This window comes from Maniola jurtina, chromosome 26 (genome assembly GCF_905333055.1).
Source record: "Maniola jurtina chromosome 26, ilManJurt1.1, whole genome shotgun sequence".
NCBI classification, from domain to species: Eukaryota; Metazoa; Arthropoda; class Insecta; order Lepidoptera; family Nymphalidae; genus Maniola; species Maniola jurtina.
Window position 1 is genome coordinate 5,777,490 of NC_060054.1, and position 26,695 is coordinate 5,804,184.

A 26,695-nucleotide genomic window follows, 5' to 3' on the forward strand; every position below is an offset into this window, starting at 1 on the left:
CCTAACACAAACCCAAACCTAACCTAACCTAACACAAACCCAAACCTAACTTAACCTAACACAAACCCAAACCTAACCTAACACAATCCCAACCTAACCTAACCTAACACAAACCCAAACCTAACCTAACCTAACACAAACCCAAACCTAACCTAATACAAACCCAAACCTAACCTAACCTAACACAAACCCAAACCTAACCTAACACAAACCCAAACCTAACCTAACCTAACACAAACCCAAACGTAACCTAACCTAACACAAACCCAAACCTAACCTAACACAAACCCAAACCTAACCTAACCTAACACAAACCCAAACCTAACCTAACCTAACACAAACCCAAACCTAACCTAACCTAACACAAACCCAAACCTAACCTAACACAAACCCAAACCTAACTTAACCTAACACAAACCCAAACCTAACCTAACCTAACACAAACCCAAACCTAACTTAACCTAACACAAACCCAAACCTAACCTAACACAAACCCAAACCTAACCTAACCTAACACAAACCCAAACCTAACCTAACACAAACCCAAACCTAACCTAACCTAACACAAACCCAAACCTAACCTAACCTAACACAAACCCAAACCTAACCTAACACAAACCCAAACCTAACCTAACCTAACACAAACCCAAACCTAACCTAACCTAACACAAACCCAAACCTAACCTAACACAAACCCAAACCTAACCTAACCTAACACAAACCCAAACCTAACCTAACCTAACACAAACCCAAACCTAACTTAACCTAACACAAACCCAAACCTAACCTAACACAAACCCAAACCTAACCTAACCTAACACAAACCCAAACCTAACCTAACCTAACACAAACCCAAACCTAACCTAACCTAACACAAACCCAAACCTAACTTAACCTAACACAAACCCAAACCTAACCTAACACAAACCCAAACCTAACCTAACACAAACCCAAACCTAACCTAACCTAACACAAACCCAAACCTAACTTAACCTAACACAAACCCAAACCTAACCTAACACAAACCCAAACCTAACCTAACCTAACACAAACCCAAACCTAACCTTACACAAACCCAAACCTAACCTAACCTAACACAAACCCAAACCTAACCTAACCTAACCTAACACAAACCCAAACCTAACCTAACACAAACCCAAACCTAACCTAACACAAACCCAAACCTAACCTAACCTAACACAAACCCAAACCTTACCTAACCTAACACAAACCCAAACCTAACCTAATACAAACCCAAACCTAACCTAACCTAACACAAACCCAAACCTAACCTAACACAAACCCAAACCTAACCTAACCTAACACAAACCCAAACCTAACCTAACCTAACACAAACCCAAACCTAACCTAACACAAACCCAAACCTAACCTAACCTAACACAAACCCAAACCTAACCTAACACAAACCCAAACCTAACCTAACCTAACACAAACCCAAACCTAACCTAACACAAACCCAAACCTAACCTAACCTAACACAGACGTGCAGGTAGGGGACCTCGTTCCCGGTGAAGGATCCGCCTCGGCAGACGTCGCTGGCTGGGTCGCGGTTGTTTGCTTCGGCGTTCCCGTGACCCAGTCGCCAGGCGACGCGCAGTAGCGCCGCTGGGGTTTAGTGGGTATTTCGGTCGCCTCTCGGCCGGCGAGTCCCACATACCCACCCTCAGCTGGCTGGCTGGCTGGTTGGTCTACGGCTGGCTGGCTGACTTTCGGGGAGGGATGCGTAAATGCATTCCCCAGCGATAAAAAAAAATGCTCACTCGGAAAATCTATTTTATTTATCTAGTAGGTAATCTATGCTCAGAATGGTCCCGGCTTTCCTAATTTCTCTTTCAGTTAAAATTAGATAAAACTTACTCGATTTTCAACACTGACATTCCCTAAATTAGAGAAAATTTTATTTGCTGGCAGACTTTGTTATCCAAGTGCCAAGAGAGCCTTGTCGGACTGTAGAAGTGTTGTAAGCGATAACTTCTACTTCATGGTTGCAACCAGGTGTTGCAACAGAAGTCAGAGCAGTACAGATAGGTCTAAAAAACTTTTTGAAAATAATAAATGTCATAATCTTGAATAATGTTTTTTATTATATAGCATTAACATAATAACTTAAGTAATGTCTATAAAATAAATGTGAAAAATCATAAATTATTGTCAATGATTAATAAGCAATCCGCACGGGGCCAGCGTGGCAGACTATGTCTTAAACCTTTCTCATTCTTAGAGATCAGTACAGCTACTCTGTAGTGTGCCGCTAAATATCTAAGCATAACACTGTTATTTGGACATAACAAGCTGTTATGTCCAAATAACTAGAGAATGAATAGCTTACGATGCTTAGGTGCAATCCGGAAACTGGTAAGTAACTATAACTGTTCTTTCAGTAGCTTATTTTTCTACTGTGTCGTTCATACTGGCGAGAAGAGAAAGGTTGATTGACGAACCAACGCGCGACGGCATAAATACCATTGACGTTGTGCCTCACTTGGTACCACTAAATAGATCGATAAATCGCCCACCGCACAGGTTCAGTCTCTCCTTTTTCCGTCAATGCTCACTTATCCGTCTAAAATAACCCTAAAAATTCAAATTATTTGCTTCATATTGCTTAAAATTATGAGATTGTGTTGTCATACAGATTTTAATCCTGAAACAAAACAAAACAAATAAATTAGTATCCATCCATGGTTCTTATTATAGTAAAATTTTGCTAACACACAGTAGGTAATAATTTGATATTCCTTATTCAAAAAGCCTCGATAGCTCAACGGTTGAGGAGCGGAATGAATTCCGAAAGGTCGGCGGTTCAAACCCCACCCGTTGCACTATTGTCGTACCCACTCCTAGCACAAGCTTTACGCATAATTGGAGGGGAAAGGGGAGTATTGGTCATGATTAGCATGGCTAATATTCTTTAAAAAAAATGAAGTAAACAACAGGCGCTAAGCGTTTTATAAAAACCCCATTTTAAATAAAACAAAATGGCACGAAAGTTAAAATAATTTTGCAAAATATTTAAGGCGAATACAATTTTTTCAAGCTCGCTTTCTACGAGTGGTTTTGAGTTTTTGACGTAAACACTTAGGTACGAAGAAAGGATTTTCAGAAATAAAACCCAGCTCAGCTAGTTTTATTCACGAATATATAGCTAACTAGCTGATGCCCGCAACTTCGCCCGCGTGGATTGGTCAGATCCCCTGCAGCATCAGGATTGAGGAGTTGGAATCCAAATTTTTTATGAAACAATGTCGCAAAGTTCCTCTATCGATTAAAAAAGAAATGACGCAAATCGGTTCAGAAATCTCGGAGATATCGGCGTACATAGGTAGAAAAACACAACTCCCTTTTTGAAAGTCGGTTAAAAAAGTTGCCTGTGTTACACCCTGGTCAATCCTCTACTTGTCTGTGAAAATCCCGTCAAAATCGGTTCAGCCGTTCCAAAGATTAGCCTTTTCAAACAGACAGACAGACAGACAAAAATTTTAAAAACCTGTGATTCGGTGTTGGTATCGTTCAAATAACCACATGAGCTTAATATGAGGTAGTTATTTCGAAATTACAGACAGACACTCCAATTTTATTTATTAGTATAGATATAGATTAGTTGATTAATTAGGCAGGCCTCCAAGTACAGCCCGACAAGGGAGGGAAATAATCCTACTCTATGGGAGAGGGAATTGAGGGAGGGTGCTGTTGTAGCTTTATGCCCTCACAGCGAACTATCAACAAATGCACTTGACTACTAGTAGTACTTGAGTGCACTAGATGGGTTTAGTTCTGATTTTGGCCACGCGCCAAAAGAGCCTTGTCGGACTGTGTATTAGTCCAAGGCTTCACAAACTCACAGTCTGTCCCTGCCCAGTTATGCGTTATGCCTGTAACTAGGATTGCCTACACTTCTTGATTTACGGGTTACCAGCATCAATAATACGGGTTTAAGATTTTTTTACGGGAGACAGTGTTTTACATAGATATTTTTATACTTATTTAAGAAACAGCTTGTGAATAAGCCTTCACTCTTCACAGTGTCAATATTTAGTTGGCTACGCGCGTACCTACCTCAATGGTCCACGCATTGCCACACAAGGAAAATATTCTTTCTACTGGACAAAACCTCAGGGTTTGGTTTCGCCAGCCAGCTCCGGCTTTTGTAAAAAAATATGGAAGCTATATTTACCCCGTATTTTATTTTCCCAGTTACGGGTTCATGTATTTTCGTACCCTGAAATACGGGGTTAAACCATTAAATACGGGGCATCTGGCAAGCCTACCTGTAATATCATCCTTTCTTACCTAATATAGTTAACTAATGGTTATGTCTGTGTGGAGCGCGTTGCCCATATACATTCTGCTGCTGTGGTATGTTACGATGCTGCCACCAGTCCACTGCTACTGCCACTAAGGCTATGGCCACACCCAGTCCGAACACTAGGCCTTTTGCCAGGGTCTCCATCCTACAAGCTGTTAAAAACATTTTTTTAATAAGTATCACTATGTATATGTGCAACGGATCAGCCTGGCTGTCCAGCGTGGAAATGGAGCCAGTATTCTTGGCACCTTTACACGCGGGCATTATTTGTATAGTAATTAAATAAGGCTAGCTTTATATTGTAATATTTTTCAAAAAAAAAACTATGTAGGTATTATAAATGCGATAAAGTATTGTTTGGCTACTTTTTATCCCGCAAAAGAATTTTTAAAACTTAAATCCATGCGAACAAAGTCGCGGGCATCCGTTAGTAAAATCGTTTGTTTTCCGGTATAACAAGTGTAAATTAAAAATTTATAACACCCCCGACAAGTGAAGGTTACAGTAACTAGAAAAAAGCTAGTAACTTTCAAACGGCTGAACCGATTTTCTTGGATCATAGCCAAGAACACTCGATCAAGCCACCTTTCAAACAAAAAAAAAACAAAATTAAAATCAGTTCATTAGTTTAGGCGCTACGGTGCCACAGGCAGATACACACGTCAAACTTATAACATCCCGATTGCCATGTCGACCTGTCGCGAACTATACATGAACTCTCATGCATGCAAGTCTCTATAGCTGGATCCTTTTCAGAGTGCTCAGTAGTAAGGCAACTTTAGAGTTTATGATAAAAGCTACGAAGTTTTCAAACGCGTTGGTCTTGGAAGCAGCTAAGTAATAGGTTTAAAGAGTTTATTTCTCAGAAGAACAATGTTCACTTATATGAGAATAATTCTAAATATAAATATAGATAAAACATAATTTTTAAAGGTACGGTGACTTTATACAATAATAATATTTTAAAACATGCTATATCCTAAGTTAACAAACTATACCTAATATCTATCTATCTATCTATTATGTCTGACAGTACTTTTTTTAACTCGGCTTTAAATTTTGGAAAAGATTTTTCCTCCAATATTATATAGTAGCGCTCCCTCAAACTGTATAGTTTTGGTACCATAATTAGTCCTAGCTTTAGTTAATTGTAGCTTGTGTGTGTTGTTACGTGTACCATAATTCAACCATAATAACCCATAACATACTTACTCCGCTAGGTGTTTTTAGGGTAACGGACCTCAAAAGTAAAAACGGAACCCTTATAGGATCACTTTGTTGTCCGTTGTCCGACTCGCACTTGTTTTATAATAACAATACCTATTACTATTTTACAGGTGTTTGCCGTTGTCTACTTTTAATCTCGTAAAAAAATATTTACGAGACATTTCACCGCGTTTAATAGCCTCATCGGGTGACAGAAGGGCTGGCTCATTTTTTGCGCAAAGGATAAGCCTGGCTGTCCAACGCGGAAATGCAGCCAGTATTCTTGGCACCATTCCATGCGGGCATGATTTGTATAGTAATTAGATAAGACTAGCTTTAAGTTTTATTGTAATATTTTCTTTAATTTAAAAAAAAACTACTTTTGTTTGTCCTATAGCGTTACCAAGTTACCTACTTTCAACAGTTATTATACATATGTATTGTATTCAACAGAAGACACACAGTAAACGTGAACGCACACTTACGAGCCTAGAACGCGTCGAATGAGCCGAAAGAAACGAATTTTAGAATCCTGTATATGAAATCTTCTTCCGATTCGGACGATTCGACGCAGGGAAATGTGCGAGGTTTCATGAGATTTCCTATAAAGAATTCTAAAATTCGTTTCGTTCGACTCTTGAACGACGCATTCGGCTCGGATAAGTATGCGTTCACCTTAAATAAGCTTAGGTACCTATATAATTACCTATCATGATATCAATGGTATTTTTATAATGTCCTAAATTAAGTGTAAAATCATGACTCATGAGTAACTACTTACATATAATTAACGAAGAAAAGAAGCAAGAACGGTGTCAATCCAAACAAGTAAATATTATGTATGTTGGTTTTCAATATATTTGCCAACTACCTAATATATTGTGGCTGATAATGCGTAATTCCCCTTAAATAGAAACATGATAGAAACCATAGAAACGGAAGCCCAAAGAGGAGCCAAAAAATATTGAGAACCATAGACTGTGATATAATAAGGCTTGAACACACTAGCAACAATTGTCAAGTGAGTTCGGCAACTGTTTTCCGTCAAAAAAGTGAGTTTGATAAAAATTATAAATCTTACACGAACTCTATCATTAGAAAGTTATTTTTGTACCGAGAAAAATTACAAAATGCCGTCACTGAAGTTTCTAGTGTATATTAATCCTAAGGTTTACAGAGTAATGAAAGTGTATAACAGATAAGGTAAAAAATATAAGTGCTCTGTGGATTGTACAGATTCGTGGTCTGTGGTGTAACCGTCCGACTTCTCACGCGCCATTTAACTCTATGGGTCAACTGTCATGACAAAAGTACGGTTCACCCAAGGTTCATCCTTACCGACTCAAAAACAAGGGCTAAAATCGTACTTTTGAGTTTTGACATAACATTTGAAATTTGAATTTTGACACATTAAAGATAAAATGGCGCGCGAGAATTGAGAAGTCATTTTTTACGCACTAAATTGCAAAAAATGAAAATAATCGCAAGAGGAAGCAAGTGAATTCGTTCGAAGATAGAAAATTGAAACGCAATTTTGTGAACTTTTGAAAAAATGAGTTTACGGGAAGAGGATAAGCAAAAGAGTGGCTGCTCGAGCCGTGGCTTAGGTTTGGCGGCCGCGGCGATAGGCGTCGGAATTGGGGCTGCCTTGTACTACATATTTAGCAAAGAGGAAAGTCGGGAAACCCCGGATTCCGAGGGCGCGACCTCCGCGCAATGGAATGTAGAATCTCCTCAGCCATTGTAAGTCTCTTAAATTTTCATTTATGAGGTTCAAACTTTATGCATAATGTACTTATTAGTACCTTCAACGACAAAAATGTTATACTGTCGATATTTCGATTCATATTGCGGGTACTGAAATTAACTTTACATCCTGTAGCATTGCATACCCGTTGGCATTTTTTAATTACGAAAAATTACGAAATATCGACACCTAAAAAGTTTATTTATCGTGGTAAATGGTAAGTCTTTGTTTATATACATAATAATTTTATCAAATCAAGCTTGTATAGTGAAAAGAGCAGTTTTACTGGAAGGAAACCAGCCGATATTCGGATTTTGTTCTAAGTATCTAAGCATTATTGAGAAATGGTATTTTTGCTGAATCTTTTGTTATGAAACTCTCGATATGTAGTAAAACTGTAAAATAAGTCTAAAATCATTACTTAAACAGTATTTTCGCCATTTTGTCGCTGATAGCAGATTATGTGGTCTACATCTAATCTACATACAAAATGTATTTGTTTTTCATTGTTACTGAAATAAACTGCTAACAAGTGGAATCCACTTCCAGTGTTTTGTTTTCCTGCCAAGTTGAGTTTTTGAGCTCTTGTTTCTCTGGCATGGTTGTTGTCAAGCAAAAGCCTGTCTCATAATTCAAGAGCGTACTCGGAAGTAACTATTGGTCATGAGACATACCCATGTCAACATAGTGTTAATACAAAGGACCTCTGATACAAAGTATAGTTTTATTTCCCAGTATGTTCGGTAGGGGCTTTGAATTGGCCTAAAAATAACTATCATTTTGGTATGGTACTCCTTTTCCTTCCCTTGTACATATTATATACTAGCTGACTAGCTGATGCCCGCGACTTCATCCGTGTGAATTTACATTTTTCAAAATCGCACAAGACCCCTTTGATTTTCCAGGATAAAAAGTAGCCTGTGTGTTAATCCAGGGTATAGTCTATCTCCTTTACAAATTTTATCCAAATCTGTTCAGCCGTTTTTGCGTGATTGAGTAACAAACATCCAAACATCCACACTTTCACATTTATAATATTAGTAGGATATGTCTATTTCAGTGCATAGAATACTATTTTTGATCCCCAAAATTCATTAGAAGAAAACAGGTTTGAGGAAGTGGCATGACTTTGTTATTTAAATGTTAAATCACAGTTTTTTTGTTCTTTTCCAAAACTTTTTCATTTTGTGCTTGGTTGGTTTATACTTTTACTATTAGACTTCGTCTGTGCTGGTGTTAGCTGGCAGGCGTGCTCTGCTTTTTTCGAGTGTTTTTTTTTTGTTAAAACTGACTGGAAAGCGCTCTAAGGGGGTGCCGTGCGTGTGTCGGCGAGCGCCGGCACAGACGGGGTCCATACTTGTATAGTTTAACTAACTTGTGTTACAAATAACTACAAACTTGACATTGGCTAATCTTTGTAAAGCCAGACGAGAAAGAAAAAAAAACTGTTACTATTTTATTGATAGTCAAAATCATTTATTTATTTGATGTACCACGGCTTGTATCTCTTATGCTGTACCTGTGATTCTACTACTGGTTCACAATTCAGATGTTTTTTAAACATTCTACTGAGAAGTTAAAGAGCACTAAAACCCAACTACTCTACAGCCTATCGGTATTCTACAGGATATATTTCGGAGAGTGTGCACAAGAACTCTTTGACCTGATTCCTCCTTTACCTTTCTGCCATCGTACTGCCAGGCATCGTCAAGGTCTGCATCCATACGTAGTGGAAATTCCTTGAACATGTGCGAAGCAATTTGCTTCCTCTTTTCTAATCCGAACTGCTAGGATGTGGAAGACCCTTCCAGCATCAGTTTTCCCTTCCACCTATAATATGGGTACCTTCAAGTCAAGAGTGAATAGGCATCTTCTAGGCAAGCGCGCTCCATCTTAGGCTGCATCATCACTTACTAGCAAGTCTGACTGCAGCTAAGCGCTAGTCTATATAATTAAAAACAAAAACAAAAACTACTACCCGCGAACTGCCGATAGGTAGCGATAGATAGAAAGTAAAATTGTTTTTCTGTCGCTAGGTGCATTTTAAAGTTGTACTATATTTATGAACTCAATATTTCTTTCTCTTTCATTTGATATCCCACTCGATACAAAAGCAAATCAAAATTTTTGGAGACCCCCTCTTTTTTGGATGTAATCTGTCAGGTCAATTTTTCCCATGTGAAGTATAGCCAATGTCACCCAAACCATACCGATGAATGAATTGACACCTCATGCATCAAAATCAGCCCAGTAATTTAGGTGCTATGGTGGAACACACAGAATTTGATACAAACATACATACATAGACTGCTAAAATCGTAACCCTTCTTTTTGGCTTTGCCAGTCAGGTAATAAAAATAAAAACTAATGTATTTCACTCATTAAAAATAACCACAGTATAAACCAGATTTGGCCATGTTTGTTACAATCAAGTATAGTTAACTGGTTTTTAATTGCTTTTGCCTCATATCCATACATTTACTTCAAGGCTGTATGATAATAAAAACCTGTAATGTTTTGAACAAAAAATCTTTATTTTCTTCATAGTATTTGCATCATTGATTGATATTGATTCTGATGACTTTCTCTAAATCAAATTAAGAGTATTTGCTTTTTTAATATTACTAATAACTCAAAATTTAAAAAACCCCCAACACAAAAACCTCCATAAGAAAACCAGAAAAGAGCTGATAACTTTCAAACGGCTGAACCGATTTTCTTCTATTATAGCTAAGAACACTCTCGATTAAGCCACCTTTCAAACAAAAAAAAACTAAATTAAAATCGGTTCATTAGTTCAAGAGCTACGATGCCACAGACAGATACACACGCCAAACTTATAACACCCCTCTTTTTGGGTCGGGGGTTAAAAAAAGGTGATGTGAATACTCTAATATATAGTTGCCATCAGAATCAGTACCATTTTCTGTATTACATTACATTAGTTTTAAGGTGTGTTATTACTAACAATTATGATCAATTTTATGGTCGAAGTAAAGGATTTTTTTATTTTTATTTTTATTTTTTTTATTTTTTTATTTTATAAATACTGTCTATTGTGGTCTCCATATGCAGAGGCACCACAGACCTCTAAATATAAGATAATAGAAGTGGTACCTGCTATGTTGCCGAGTTTCTACTTATACAATTTATAGAAATACTTAAAACTGTAAAATATATCTATTTCTTAGCTAACGTGCACTGATGTGTCACTGGTTTGCAACAAGCTAACATTCCTTTGCCACTTCTATACCTTTATCTGAATTCTGTGGTTCCAGGCTTGAGTATATTTTATTTTGCCCTTTATTTGCACGCTTATTAAGGCTAGAGACAAATCTAACGCGGGAATTCGTAGCATAGAAAGAGCCATTTCTTTTTGACTTTGCTGTTTGCGTAGGCAATATTTATGCCCAATTTTTGGAGTTTCATAGTTAAATATGTGGGAATAGTAATTTTGGGTCAATAGGACGGTAAATACTTAAGGGTCATGAGACCGGCCTGCCCTCGAAATTCAAATTTAGTTTGGTTTTTCGCAATTTGTAAACTAATACGACAACGTAGACTTATGGTTATTTTATTTGCGACAATGGCAGTATCATCCTCACAGGTTTATATAAAAATCTTTACTTGAAAAGGTCCAGTTTAAGAAATAAATTAAAGTATCGACTATTCTCACAAATTAGTCGATACTTTAATTTATTTCTTATGACAGAGATAGTGATAATAGCATTTTGACGTCACTCCGTGCTAATGCCATAATAGCTTCCTGCGGTTTCATACAAATTTTTGTTTTGCGAGAAAGGGATAGAAGACCCTCCCACTCCAAAATTAAAATGCCTGTGACTTTGTAAATCTTTGTTGGATTTTAATATTTCTTTCAGCGTACGTCATTATTTTTATCCTAGTTTATAATCAAGTAATAATATTTATCAAATTCCAGACATAGACAGGAAGACCTGGAGAAATCTGGAGGAGGCCTTTACTCAATGAGAGGTCCTTAATATTAAAATGAAAAATTTTTTTTTTTTTTGTCAACCAATTCTTTGTTTAGAAAATTAAGGATAAATATAAGGCTGTTTAATTTTTTTATTTTTATTTTTTTATCAAATTCAAAAGTAGGAAAATACCCAATTGTTTCAGATTCTGTGCGCACTTTTTCGCTTCCGGAATTCCGCTAGATTTGTCCCTTGCCTATTTTTTTTTTTTTTTTGTTAACACCATTTTCATTTCATTCTGCATTGCTTTTAGAAACGAAGACCATAACAGTTCCAACGACCACACAACCATATCAGAGAACACTACATCCGACACAAGCATGTACGACGACTCGCTCGACCCTCCCAGCTCTGATCACGAAGAAATAGTTCCGTCTGATGATTCTTACAACCCAATATCATCATCAGAATCTGATTGTAGCAATGATCTTAACGGTAGTTGGGTGACCGACGTGTCTGACCCGGATTGGATGATTGATACTCTGCCATCAGAATCTGATGCTAATCTGATGATCAACGAGTCAGGTTGGACGATTAATAGTCGTGATGAACCATCATTTGCGTCATCAGAATCTGATGCTAATTATGAATTTAGCTCCAATCTGATGAACAACGAGTTTGACACGGATGGAGCGGTTAATACTCGTGATGAACCATCATCTCCGTCATCAGAATCTGATGCTAATAATCAATTTAACTCTAATCTGGTGACCAACGATATTGACCGGGTCGAGCCAATGGACACTAGTGAAGACCTACCATCACGATCTAATGCATTAAGAACGTTATTATTAAATAATGAACGGATTGCCAACGCGCCGTATATGGATATTCGTGATCCAGAATCATCAGAATCTGAGTATGACAATTGGGATGTAGCGTCATCGATACACGTGCCTCATTTGGCACATCCAACGTCTAGTCGCTTAGGATGTATAGTTAGATTGCTTACACCCCGAAGACCCGCTAGGCCGCAGTAAGTAATATCGTGCGTGCAAAACAAGTAATCCATCTGGGGTACAGAGGCTTGTCGAATAAATATCGATACACCGATATATCGGTATTATTTGTTCGATATATCGATATTTTTGAGCGATATTAAATTTTTTAATGTATCTATATGAAAGTCCGACTATCGAAAAGGTATAACAATCGATATTTTTTAGACAACCAAATTACTTAGGTACGTACCTACATTTTTTACTTTTACTTTATTTTTTAATTCAAAATATCGATGCTCGATCTGATTAGGCTGAAAAAGACTAGAACCCGGAGTTCTACAAAAAAAACTATTGGATTAGTCATGAATTGGTCCCTTTAAAATTCATATTATCTATGACCTACGACTTACCACTTACAAATTACCGATTATTGTACCGATGTATCGATATTTTTTGTGAAAACTTTACAATTAATATCGTTATTTTTTTATATATCGATATTTTTTGGCATTTCTGATATTCCTAGTACAGTTATATAAGTCGCATCAACAAAATTCGTTTGCGCAGACGCTTGTGATTATTTAGTGTGTATGTAATTCAATACCTCAGATTGGACTACTTGTCTTGCGCGCTATTAAAATCATCAAAACTTAATACAGTGGACCCCCGGTAAACCGGCCCTGTCTAATCCGGCACCCCCTGTAATCCGACAAGTGTATTATTACTGAATTTACTAACTTTGACTTACATAATGAAGTATAATTTGTACTTCAGAGTACATATGTATGACATATATGTTCACAGAAAAGCGCAACGTCGCAACGAGATATCGAATTTGTCGGATTATAGAGTACTGCTTAAGACCCCCTATAGTCCGGATTTTTTTACAAAACAGTAGGTACTTTGTAATCCTAGTAATTATCATTGGATCTGTAATTTGTCGGATTACAAAGTACTCTTTTGTAAAAAATCCGGACTAGGGGTCTCTTTAATCCGACTAATTCGATAGTTCGACACTGCCCTGCAAAACGTTTGTCGGATTACCGGGGGCCCACTGTACTCGAAATTGTTAAGCAATGTTCTTCATAAATATTTTTATTCAGCAGGAAGAATGAAAGGAGCTCACGCAGATCACAGGCTTTGTAAGATTTCTTCGGTGTTTGGGCTGGGCTTGCTTTATTGAATGTAGTGTGGTCTTGTCTATCTGTTTTGGGGTATCGTTCAAGACCAACTCTAACACCCGTTTCACAAACGTTACTATGAGGTCTCATAGTGCGCTCGAACGCACAGTGTAGGTTCCACTAATCATATGACTGTGTCACGTCATTTACAATGATCTGATTGGTGGAACCTACACTATGCGTTCGAGCGCACTGTGAGACTTCATAGTAATGATTGTGAATACGGCCGTAAGGCTGAGATGTATAAAGCGCACTTTGACTTTGCTCAGACTTAAGATTGAGTTAAAACGAGACAGATTTATGTGAGAGATATACATCTGTCTCGTTTTATCTCTGTCTTAACAGGGCTCTCCGTCACTTACTCCATAGTACAATAGTAGTTCGTCTCTCATTGGAATACTAACCAATCATACTCAATGGCATTTTGTAGAAACGTACCGGGAACTAATGTCTATGTCCGTGGTTTTCCAGATTTCCGTTAAAATATTCGGTTTCAAAGTTACGCGGTCTTAAAAATTCACATACAAATCTTTGAGCCCCTGTAATTTTAAAACTACATATTTTTAGAAACATCTAAAACGCAACAGGCACAGATATTAGTTTCTAGAATATGTCTGCATTTTCATGGACTTTGGTTGCATAATAGTCAAATGAAATTGGGGTTACGATTGTATGGAGTAAGTGACGGAGAAAGCCCTGTCAAGTTTCAGTTAAAACGAGACAGATTTATGCCAGCGGTATAACGCTGTCTCGTTTTAACAATGTCTTAAGTCTGAGCAAAGTCAAAGTGCGCTCTATAGGTCTCAGCCTAAGGTGAAAGGTCTACTCATTTTGTATTTATACATGGAATATTTATCATATAATATGTACATAGTAGTTTAGATATGTATATGTTTAATTTATTAACCATTGAAGGGTCGATATTTTAATCAAATTAACCGCTATAATGTTATATATGAAAATATATTTTTGTGTGTCATAAAAATATTGTAGTTTTAGTCTCAGGTTTCGGTATTTTTGGGGGTTTTATATTAGATTAGTTTCATTAATATATTGTAAGTCCATATTAATCGTAAGTATTTTAACAGAATATTAACCATTGATTGTGTGATTTTATTAATAACCATGTCACATGTCCGATTTTTAATTCCGTAGAGTTCTGACGTTTCTGAATGTTACCAGAGAGAAAATAGTTTCCACCAAAAAGTAACTAACAAATTCAAATACAAGTGCAAATAAAAAATTTATAACACCCCCGACAAGTGAAGGTTACAGTAACTAGAAAAGAGCTGATAACTTTCAAACGGCTGAACCGATTTTCTTAGATTATAGCTAAGAACACTCTCGATCCACCTTTCAAACAAAAAAAAACTAAATTAAAATCGGTTCATTAGTTTAGGAGCTACGATGCCACAGACAGATACACAGATACACATGTCAAACTTATAACACCCCTTTTTTTGGGTCGGGGGTTAAAAATAGAGTATTGATTATAGCCAGAAAATAAAAGCGTAAATTTGTTTTTTTTTCTAATTAATAGAGTAGTGCTCTCATTAACCCCCGACCCAAAAAGAGGGGTGTTATAAGTTTGACGTGTGTATCTGTGTATCTGTCTGTGGCATCGTAGCTCCTAAACTAATGAACCGATTTTAATTTAGTTTTTTTAATCGTGCATTTTTGTACCCACATTATATAGCTTCCCAAATCAGTTCTTAATTTGGGAAAGTAGTTCCAGAGAGAAAAGTTGGCGTATGAAACCTTTACAGATAAAGAAATTATTTCTCTAATAATAATAATAAATCTTTATTAAGAGCAACCAGGACTCACTTTGTTAGTAGACAATATTGATGCTTAAAAACTAATGTTAGTAGTATAATGTTGTAGTGGAACGAACAATTTACAATTATTGTTGCCTCACCAACACTTGAATCATGTGTTCAAGTATTGGTGAGTCCAACTTATCTGCAAACATGTTCAGGATGCGGTTGGTACCTGAGCGCAGTCTTGTCAGCAGTGATGATGACTTCTTCCGCATTATGGCAAAGAAGTCATCAGTCCGCTCCTCTGCGAACATACCTGACGCTGAACAAAACCGCGGCAAGCCCAACAGCATCCTGAACCCGTTGTTATACTGCACCCTTAGGGTGTCTATGGCTTTCTTTGAGTAGTTGACCCACAGGCCTCCCGAGTAGAAATTTTGGCAATATGCTTTAAACAGCGATATTTTTGCCTCTTTACTACATCGGACAAACCTGCGGGCCAACATATGGCATCTTACTGCCAATGCCCTTCTCTCTCTTTCAATGTCAACATGATCCCTAAGGTCCTCCGTAACGTAGTGGCCCAAGTATTTGTATTGCGGCACTCGTGTGAGTGCAGCGCCGTTCAGGGAAATTCTTGGCTCGTATTGCACCTGCTTACGAGGGGCCTTAAAGATCATGTATTGGCTTTTGTTCACATTATATATTAAACCATGTTTGGCAGCATACTCCTGGCAGGTTTGGAGTAGCTCCCTGATCGAACCAGCCGTGGGACCCAGCAACACCATATCATCGGCATAACTAAAATTGTTTACACAAACGCCGTCTATCCAACACCCTACTGGCTTGCTGCTGAGTTCCATTATGAGCTCGTTCACATACAGGCTGAAGAGCTTCGGTGACGTCAACCCCCCCTGCCTCACCCCGCACTCCAGCCTGTATGAATCAGAGAGCTCCTTCCCCCACCTAACATTATTTGTTTGGTTTGCATACCAAAACTGCATGATTTTAAGCAACTCCCCTTGCACACCTACAGCCTCCATCTTTTGCCATAATATATCGTAAGAAACTAAATCAAAGGCTTTTGATAGATCGAGGAAGCAGGCGTACACGGGTGTTTTTCTGCTCGTATAATATTGGGCAGTCTGTTTTAAACTAAATATCGCGGTCTCAGTTGATAGTCCAGGACGAAAACCAAACTGAGCATCATGGATTTCAAGTGTTTCGCTCAACTTCCTATCAAACAGACTGTCCAACACCTTAGCCATTATGGTAGCAAGCGATATGGGTCTATAGTTGGACTTATCAGAAAGGTCACCCGTTTTATTTTTAGCGATAGGGACCACTACAGTTTTCATCATGTTCGCCGGGATGTATGCATGACTGACGCAGAGCGAATAAAACATTGCTAGCACCCTGGGTAGGTGGAAACCCGCGTACTTCAAATGTTCGACGCTTAGGCTGTCGTACCCAGGTGATTTTCCTCTGGTCATTCTCTGAATGGCCTCTAGTACTTGCTTAGTGGAGAAACGTAGCAATTCCTTATCCAGACTTACCTGAGCATCGAACACTCGAGTTGACGGCCCCAACGGCGATGACACCCTAAAGTGATCTCTAAACATATCGGCTATTTCTTTCTGGGTGCTACAACCAGCGACGCTCACTGGTAAGCTCGGTCGAACATTCAATTTGTTTGTCGCATTCCAAAATTTTGAAAAGTTTTTAGCAGATCTGAGAGAAGCAATTATATCCATTCTTATTTGGTCTTGATGGTTTTGACACCATCTTAACCGACTTCTAAATATTTTACGGCTCTCACACATTTCATCCCACAAACTTCCTGACTTTGGTTTGTTATATAACAACCATAATTGATATTTCGACCGAGCCTCCCAGTGAGCGGCCCTGACGTGCTTGTTCCATCCAACTATAGGACCCTTCCTACCCTTACTGCCCCTGTACGTCTCAACCGCAGCATCAGAAAGAACGCTCACTATCTCTGTGTACATATTATCTAGGCCTTGTCTGTGTTCGGCATTCGCACACATTTTTCCCCCACATGATACAAACATCTCAGGAAAACACAAACCCCTAAGCTTACTATTGCACCTGTCGTGATATCTATTTATCTGTTCCGCTGACCTTTGACCCCATGTTACTTTATTATAATCCAATTCGTCGTCTCCCGATATTTTTGGCACGATTAAATTCAAATTACACTCTATTATGAGTGGTAAGTGGTCCGACCAATAAATATCACGACGTATGCTAACATTCAGAACAGTTTGCCACGCAGATTGCGTCACTACACAGTGATCTAGCCACCTCAAACTACCATTTATGTCACTCATGTAGGTGAAAGAATTTGAATTAATTCCCAACTTTTCAACGTCCGCACATAACCAGGACTGGTCAGTACAAAAACTGCAAAGCTCATTCCAGAATGGCTGATGTGGATGTGAATTAAAGTCACCTAGCATATAAACACATCCTACATCACTATTTTCAATTATTGCTTTGGCTTGACTCAGACAGTCCGTAAACTCTACGACATTCTCACTCATATCTGTCGGCATATATATACTAAAGATAATTATACTGCGATTATTTGCCAAAATTGCCTTAATAGCACTCATTCTTACACTATCACATTTTATAACTGTCACTGATTTAAAAATACCTTTTCGCCAAAGAATAGCCACCCCCCCGTAAGGCCTGCCCCTCAATCCATCCGACAGATCCACTGCCGACTTACCAGTATAATCAAAATCCTTATTTACCGCACTGAGCAAGGGCAAGTCATACTCAAGAAGCCAAGTTTCCTGCAGCGCAATAACATCTACATTCAAACATAAATCCCTAACACCATCTATTGACCGCTTTAGCGACTTACAATTAAAACTAACCATTCTACATATTTGTTTGTCCATAGTGGAAAGTATACCCAATATAACCTATTTATATTCTAACCCTAAATAAGTACCTATAAATATACCTAACCTAATAAAATATGCAGATACCTACTTTAAGAACTTACTTAACTAGAGGATTGGTTCACACACGATTCAGAGCGCTGTCTGCCTATATTTTTAAATATTACATAACGCCTAAAACAAATACCTTCAGGCCAAATTTTACTATTCATAAATATGTGTAACTTATTTCTCGGTACAGACAACTTAAACGAGTTATAATCACGCTTACTGCTAATTTTTTCTAATAGAACTGACTCATTCGTTTTGTTTTTGATGTACTCCACAATATCGCTGTCACTCGTTTGTTTACAAACGTTAGATATATATAGTGGCACTAGGTATGGCGCCGCTTTGAACTTTAAATCATGACACGCACTACCTACCTCACTAACAAACCTATTTTTCAACGACTTTTTTCTCTGTACTGTGATCCACTCTCCACCTAAATCATCTTCCGTTTGGTTACATTCCGTACTCGTACGCACAACATCCGCCATTGAGCGCTGCCGTCCACCCTGTTGACTGCTTGCGTCCGCCTCCTGTGACATTTTTCTAGCGTCTCCGATCACGGCGCTCGCCGCCCCAACCGGTTTAGCGTCCAGGCGCACTTGACGTTCTGTCTCACTCTTGCTCGGTTGCTTGTTAGAGATGGAACATTTTTCAATCGTCTCAATCGGCATTGTGTCCGAGACTGCTTCCACGATCGGTTGCATTGCCGTCTCATTTTTGCTAGGCTGACTGAGTGCGCTATCGCGTTCACTACTATGCACTTCTACGGGCAAGGTCACTGACCTTTCCACACGGTCTAGTGCACCTGTTTCTCGGGGCGATAGGGATATATTGTTATACTCCTCACTCTTATTGTATTCTGCGCCAGCGTCTAACGGCTCGCTGCTTATATGTCGTAATCCCATTGGTCCACTATCGCAATGATTGTAACTATTTCCTACGAATGCTCCACGCTTTCTATTTACATAATCTACCGATTTTTCCCGTGTAAGCACTAAGGTTTCTTGGAGTTGCTTCTGCGTAACATACTGGCTTTTGATTTCCCGCAAGTCTTCTCTAATAAGGTTCAAATCTCTCAACAAACGGGTAACGTCAATATGGTCGAACGTTACCGGCGGTAACCGATGCAGCTCTCTTGCCACAAAAATAGGTAGTCGATCCGGGTCTGTAGCATCCATCTGCTTGAGAAGGTCAATAATATCTTCCAGGTCTTTTACTGAATTATCCTCATTTTTTCTTGTTCTCAACCTTTTGATTGGTACAGCTTCGAAGAGAAGTTTTTTCGCTGTTCGTATTTCCTCCGAAGTGAAAGCTGTACTACAGATCCTAATGAGTGTGTTTTCATCAATTGAATTTATTTTGTTCCATATAAACGCCATCACCTCCGAAATCAAAATTTCACAGGATGCACATTTTAGCAACTTGGAAGCCATTATGGGCTCCTACCACTCTAGACAACGTGTCAACGACCGCACGCTCGCGCGGTCAGCTGACGACTGACTCTAAAGTGGTATTAAAGTCATGTCATTCCTTCTTCCAGCCGTGAACGCACGTGGAGTCTCGAGGAATGCTCAATCTGCTTCGAGGTGATCCTGAAGAACCAGGAAGTGATGTCCCTGCCCTGCACACACAACTTCCACCAGTCATGCATCCTGCCCTGGATCCAGGAGCACCAGACATGCCCCAATTGCCGCAAGGCTGTTGATTGACTTCCTAAAATTAGGTAAGAAATAAAAATACCCCCTTTTGACGTGACAACGTCTTATAATTCGATAGAGCCGGCTGCACGCACGAAAAAATATGGCTCATACGGCGTTACCTCGCTCTGAGGCGTTCCATGTAAGGCTTGAAGTGCAAGCGAGAGCGCGGAACGAGCGACAAAGAAGCACAATCGGCCTTTGTTGTCACGTTCAACTATCGTCAGTAAACCGACTTTACAGACAACCAATTTTTTATTTTCAAGCATGTCTGTCTGTCTGTCCGTCCGTCGTGTCTGTCAAGAAACCTATAGGGTACTTCCCGTTGACCTAGAATCATGAAATTTGGCAGGTAGGTAGATCTTATAGCACAAGTACAGGAATAAATCTGAAAACACGAATTTGTGGTTACATCATTTAAAAAAAATTAAAATGTGTTTCAATTTTCAAAGTAAGATAACTATACCATGAAAGGGTTTTACTTGTCATTCTAAAACAGATTTTTGTTTATTTTTATGTATATATAATAGTTTTTGATTTATTGTGCAAAATGTTGGAAAAAATACCCGAGTACGGAACTCTCGGTGCGCGAGTCTGACTCGCACTTGGCCGGTTTTTTATTTTGAAGCAACCCCTAGAAGTGTTTAGGGTTTCTCGGTATTCCCTTTGGAATATTCTACCTCTTCTTTTCTTCCATATTTTCTTTCTACCCCCCTTTCTTCTACATAAGAAGTACTACGATCACATCACCTTTAAAGAAGAATAATAGTTTGGAAGATCTTTAAAGTTCGTTGCCATACACTATGTTCACCATTCCATGTCATTCTCAATTTGCTTGGAGGATAACCTCAAGAACCAGTAGGTGATGTCCCTCCTTTTGCCAAAATCCTGTAATATGCCTAGCCAAAACGGATTTTGGCTTTACTAAGTTTATTAGTAATATTATTATCGTCGTCACTCGTCAAAAAGACCACCCCTGGTTGCCCCTGGACCAAAAGTGTCCATCAAGCTGGCAGAGCGTTGCCCCGCTGAATGGCGATGGACAACCTTTGGACCAGGTAGGCCCCAGAGCGTGGATCGCAGCCTCTTTCTCTTAGACGACGGCCAAAATGACTAAGTAAGTAAATAAAGTAAGGCAAAAAAGATGTAATACTTTTTTTGGAATAGTCAATTTCTAGTGCAATTTCCTTTGCTTCTACCCCTAAACAAACCAAATTTAAAAAAAAATGTTATTTTCAGAAATCTCTCCGCGTTGACTCTACAGAGGTATTCTCAAACTCGGCGGGTCCTGAGTCGAACCAGTCAGTCGAGCTTGGCTGAAATCTGAAGATGTACCAGTTATTAAGATAAAAATTAAAAAAAAAATCTAGTCTTAAATTTAAATATCTTTAGGTTTTAGCCGATCTTCGTTACATATAGCACCACAGAGTAAAGTAAAAAGATAGATACCCTTTCTCTCATTATCATCAACCATGGACTTCGTTTGTGGTGGCGTTTGCTGGCGTGCGTGTTGTGACTTTTTGGAGTGTTTTTTTGTTGGAAGTGGCCGGTTTTTGTGTTCTGCTGGTGTTTATTGGTGGTGGAACTGACCAAGGAACTGACTGAGAAGCGCTCTAGAGGGGCGCCGCGTGTATGTCGGCGGACGCCGGCACAGACGAAGTCCATACTTAAATATACACATAGTTTTCCTAACTTGTAAATAACTACAAACTTGACATTGGCTAATCAGTGTAAAGCCAGACGAGAGAAAAAAAAATTATCAACCATAGACGTCCACTGCTGGTCCACAGGCCACGGTCTTACGCCGTCGCCATCTAGTGGGGGGGTCTTCCAACGCTGCGCGTTTCCATGCGAGGTCCTTATTCTAATACCTCGGGAGCCCTATATTTTCCCTGTTTTTCAAACTGTCTGCCCATTGCCTTATTAAGCTTACCTAATCCAGTGTTTGACAACTAGTCAAATCAGTATCTTTTTATCCAACGTCAAGACACTTGATTAGTATGCGAGTCGCAATGATTTGGCGTGCTTTTTCAGTCACTTATCACCAGGTGAAACTGCAGTCAAGAGCTAACTTGTATTTGAGTAAAAAAAGTTTACAAATTATTTCAAAGACTCCGTTTGTTTGCAAGGTCCATCTTTTTACTTTACTCTGTGTTTATAACTGACAGCCTCTGTCACCGCACTGTTTTTGTTTTTTTTCGTATATAAAATTCAAAAAAAAAAAAAAAAAAAAATTAAACTTGTAGCAATAATTAGGGAACAAATGGTTTTAATTAGACGTTGAAGCAGAACGCACAATAGAACCATATTATAAATTACTACCACTTATATAAGCTACGCCGATGTACGTGCGCAGAAATCTAATTTTTGAATCTCAGCCAATCATAACGTTCGTCCGTCCGCTATTGGTTATTGCCTACGCGCCATGTTTTGTACGCGCGAATTATGAGCGAGATAGCACGAGTCTGTTGTTCTTGTGTAAAAAATAAAAGAAAAACACTATGGTTGAGCTTTAAAATGCGTTGCGTTAGGTGCGTGCTCTGTTGTGCGGTCAGCATACTACAGTCGCAGGCAGGAAATATTGTACATCGAGCTAGAAAGAGATTTCGAAGCGCCTTCTCTATCACTCACACCTATGTGTTTTCTCATCTATCTTCTTTCTCTTTCTCGAAAGTGACGCTTTATAAAAACAGTTGTCTCTTTCTAAAGTTCGATGTGCAATGTATCCTGCCCGGATACTGTATTTAGTTGATTAATTGCGCTTTCAATGGTGTTATATAGCTTATTTTTTTAATTAATTACTATTATTGGTGATAACTTGTATTGTTAAGTTTCAAAAATAGCGGCTTACACACGTTTTTGTAATTAAAAAAACATTATTTTAAATCAGATGCGCTGCGGCTTTAGGAAATAAGTTTGTCAATTAAAAAAACGACTTTATCTATGAAAATTTGAAAAAGATTTTTTATAGGTTGGCAATTGGCATTATGTCTATGATAGTTTTTTTTTTTTAATTTGAAAAGATAAGAACTGTGTGGCCGTTGTTTTTTAAAATGTAAAGTGAATTAGAAATATAGGTTAGTTCTTTTCAGCCTTTTTCGGAGTTTTATTTTATTTTTCAAATATAAAAAATTAAGTACCTTATCCTGTCTTGTTACTGGGCTTTAATGATCAAATAAATAATAGTTAATAATCCTATATTCTATCCGTGGCAAAATTTTGTTTAGCGCTTTCTTTACGATACACAAATGATAACCGGCAAAAAATCTCAAGTGGGCGTTAACCATTTTGAGTCACCAACCAATCACAAACGTGTTTTCAAAAAATATACGAAATTCAATTGGAAAATGTTTGCAAAAAAACATTCGAAATTCAAATAGAAAATTGAATTCTGTTTGTGATTGGTTGGTGTAGCAAAATGGTTACCGCCTACTGAGATTTTTTGCTCTTACGTAACAGAGGTTTTTTTTAATATATTTTACGGGTCTGGATATGACTGCTTTCAGGCCTGTAACAGAGTTTTTTTAAATTTATTTTACGGCCCTGGATTTGACTTTAAGGCTTTTCTAAAAATATAGGTTACTAACTTCTTTTCACAGATAGAGTATAGAATTGAGATTTAAATAAAATTAATATGAGCATAGTATTCATAGAAATTGTGGTTGATTGTTATAAATATTACAGAGGTTTAAATGCGATTGGTTGTTAAAATACAATATTTACTTATAACTTAATGATTATAATAGTTAAAAATAAAAAATAAAAACTGCTTTTTTCCATTTTTTCCAACCTGACTAGGTATAGTGTGTTTCATCGAATAGTACCTATGGCGTTATGTTGGCTCCCCTGTCTGTCCAAGTCATTGGCACCATATTTGCATAGGAAGACGCAGATTTTGTTTATTTTCATTTGATTTTCCTGAATGAATGAAATGAAAATAAACAAAATCTGCGTCTTCTCATGCCAATATGGTGCCAACGACCACCCAACAGACAGGGGAGCCAACATAACGCCATAGGTACTATTCGATGAAACGCAATTTAATAGATAGATTCATGAGAGATGACATATCAAATTGTGAATATTATTATTATTAGGTTGTGTTGGATTTGTGATAGTAAAAATTTAAAAAATTGTCCAATTTCTTTTGTAATAAATACCTTTATGAAAAGTATACATAAATTGTTTTATTTCAAACTAGAGGATGCCCGCGACTTCGTCCACTTCGTAGGTTTTTGAAGATCCCGTGGGAACTGTTTGATTTTCCGGGATAAAAAGTTGTCTATGTCAATAACAAAGACGCAAGGTATCTCGGTACCAAATATTACCTATACAAATCGGTTGATCGGATGGGTCTGTATGAATAGAATAGAATAGATTTTTATTCAAATAAACTTTTACAAGTGCTTTTGAATCGTCAAATAATTTACCACTGGTTCGGAATGCCGTTCTTACCGCGAAGAACCAGCAAGAAACTCGGCGGTTGCTCTTTTCAATTGTTCAATTTACAATAATATTCTCCCGTGGGAACTCTTTGATTTTTCCGGGATAAAAAGTAGCCTATGTCCGTCCCCGGGATATAAGCTGACTCCACCAAATTTCGTCAGAATCGGTTTAACTGTTGGGCCGTGAAAAGGAAGCAGACAGACAGACAGACACACTTTCGCATTTATAATATTAACTGTGGATGTTAGTGCCAGTCCGGCACTTGAAATTGATTTTTACGCGCGTTGGTTGTAAAATTAATAATTGATAACAAGATAAGATTGTTTTATTACTTTAGGAGAGCTCTCTCCGTCACTCGCTTCATACAAACGTAGTTCCAAATTCATTCGAATATTGAGCAACCAAAGTTCATGAAATTTTACAGATATATTCTAGAAACTAATATCTGTGCCTGTGGTTTTCCACATTTCTTTTAAAATATTCGGTTTCAAAGTAACGCGGTCTTAAAAATTCACATACAAACCTTTGAGCCCCTGTAATTTTAAAACTACATATTTTTAGAAAAATCTTAAACACCACAGGCACAGATATTAGTTTCTAGAATATCTCTGCAAAATTCCATGGACTTTGGTTGCTTAATATTCAAATGAAATTGGAACTACGATTGTATGGAGTAAGCGACGGAGAGAGCCCTGTTAAATCATGTTTCTATAGTATTTCTACGTCTATACGTAATTTTTTCTCTTCCTAGATTTACTGAATAGTTTAAAATGAAATGCCACTACTGGAATTATTGGAAAATATTATATTGTTATTTTTTGTTAAGTAAGTATGTATATCGTCAGTGAAGTTCTAACAGTGCAGCGTATGTCATTTTTGGCGGGTTTTTAATCCCCGACCCAAAAAGAGGGGTGTTATAAGTTTGACGTGTGTATCTGTCTGTGGCATCGGAGCTCCTAAACTAATGAACCGATTTTAATTTAGTTTTTTTTGTTTGAAAGGTGGCTTGATCGGGAGTGTTCAGCTATAATCCAAGAAAATCGGTTCAGCCGTTTGAAAGTTATCAGCTCTCTTCTAGTTACTGTAACCTTTACTTGTCGGGGGTGTTATAAATTAATTTACACTTGTAATATAATGCCATTCGATGAAGATATGTAGAAATCACCCGCTTTCATTTGACAAATTAGAATCATAACGTCTTTTACTTTGCCAATAACTTCATTTTAAATCCTTTTTTCCGGAGTACGGTAAAACCAAAAGGAAGGGTTATGATTTTAGTCATCTATGTATGTTCGTATCAGATTCTGTGTGTTCCACCGTAGCGCCTAAACTACTGGGCCGATTTTGATGAATGAGGTGCCAAAGTGGAGTCACAACAACATTATGAAGAGACTAGCTGATGCCCGCGACTTCGTTCGCGTGGATATAGGTTTTTTTAAAAATCCCGTGGGAACTCTTTGATTTTCCGAGATCAAAAGTAGCCTATGTGCTAATCCAAGGTATAATCTATCTCCATTCAACAGCCCAATGCGTCCACTAGTTTTTGCGTGAAGGAGTAACAAACATACACACACACTTTCGCCTTTATAATATTAGTGTGATGAAGGTTCGTGCGGCTAATTGGCACCGGCTTCCAAAAAATATAAAGATATAACTACGTTAACTCTTGTATACATGTTACGGGCAACGTGATTAACTGGGCATTATTAATAAGGACTGGCCATTATTAATAATGCCCAAGAGCAATGGGCAAAGTGATTAATTTATCACTTAGACCGGCCATTATTAAAAATGCCCGACGGCCCGTGGTCCATGTAATAAGTCAGTGTTTGAGATAGCTTGAATTTATCACTTGGACCGGGCGGTATGAATAATTCCCTACTTGTAGCCGGGCAATGTGATAAATTGGACCGCGGCCGTTGGCAGGGGCGCGTACGTGCGGGGGGAGGGCCTTAGGTTAGGTTAGGTAAGAGGAAGCATGGAACACTCACGTTCCACCTTGTACAGGTTCTTGCGGGGCACGGGTGCTTTGGAAGATACCTGTGCAGGGTGGCGCGAAGAGAGCCCACAGAGGAATGCCACCAGTGCGGTAGTGTCTCAGACACGGCACAACATACGCTGGCTGAGTGCCCGGTGTGGGCGGAGCCTTGCCAGTCACTGGTGGATATTATGGGGTAGGACCTCTCATTGCCCGCCGTGACTAAATCCATGGTGGACAGTGAGAGGGCCTGGCAAGCGATGGTCTTCTTCAGCGAGGAAGTGATGACGCAGAAGGAGGCAGCGGAGCGGCTGAGAGAGGAAGCCGAAAGCTCTCATCCCATGCGCCGCAAGAGAATCGGGCGCAGGCGAGCTGCACACGACCGTCGCTTGCCCCCTTGAGTAGGGCCTCCGGGTAATAGACACGGGGAGTC

General features: G+C 38.5%; 1 protein-coding gene and 1 long non-coding RNA gene across 3 annotated transcripts; one reads left to right on the plus strand and one right to left on the minus strand.

Moving 5' to 3' along the window:
- Nucleotides 1–2,085: 2,085 nt before the first annotated feature.
- LOC123878400 lies at nucleotides 2,086–6,463 on the minus strand. The gene is made up of 3 exons (XR_006798815.1): nucleotides 6,315–6,463; nucleotides 4,312–4,479; nucleotides 2,086–2,665 (listed from the first exon to the last, which is right to left on the minus strand). It is a non-coding gene; the product is annotated as an uncharacterized LOC123878400 (long non-coding RNA).
- Nucleotides 6,464–6,926: 463 nt separating this feature from the next.
- Nucleotides 6,927–21,217, plus strand: LOC123878363 (E3 ubiquitin ligase BIG BROTHER-related-like). 2 transcript variants are annotated; one of them, XM_045925559.1, is made up of 5 exons: nucleotides 6,927–7,276; nucleotides 11,529–12,251; nucleotides 13,320–13,358; nucleotides 19,682–19,864; nucleotides 21,078–21,217. In XM_045925559.1, exons 1-4 carry the CDS (start codon nucleotides 7,086–7,088, stop codon nucleotides 19,848–19,850), a joined length of 1,122 nt encoding a protein of 373 aa, XP_045781515.1. In that variant the 5' UTR covers nucleotides 6,927–7,085; the 3' UTR covers nucleotides 19,851–19,864; nucleotides 21,078–21,217. The 2 variants fall into 2 exon arrangements, with proteins under 2 accessions (XP_045781515.1, XP_045781516.1); XM_045925560.1 differs by having other exon boundaries at nucleotides 13,323–13,358.
- Nucleotides 21,218–26,695: the final 5,478 nt, after the last annotated feature.

Excerpts from the sequence above, each read along its gene's own strand:
- LOC123878363 (XM_045925559.1), top strand. The coding sequence starts at position 7,086 with ATGAGTTTACGGGAAGAGGATAAGCAAAAGAGTGGCTGCTCGAGCCGT. Across the intron at positions 12,252-13,319 it reads CGAAGACCCGCTAGGCCGCA|CAGGAAGAATGAAAGGAGCT; the intron begins GTAAGTAATATC and ends ATTTTTATTCAG. Across the intron at positions 13,359-19,681 it reads TCACGCAGATCACAGGCTTT|CCGTGAACGCACGTGGAGTC; the intron begins GTAAGATTTCTT and ends TCCTTCTTCCAG.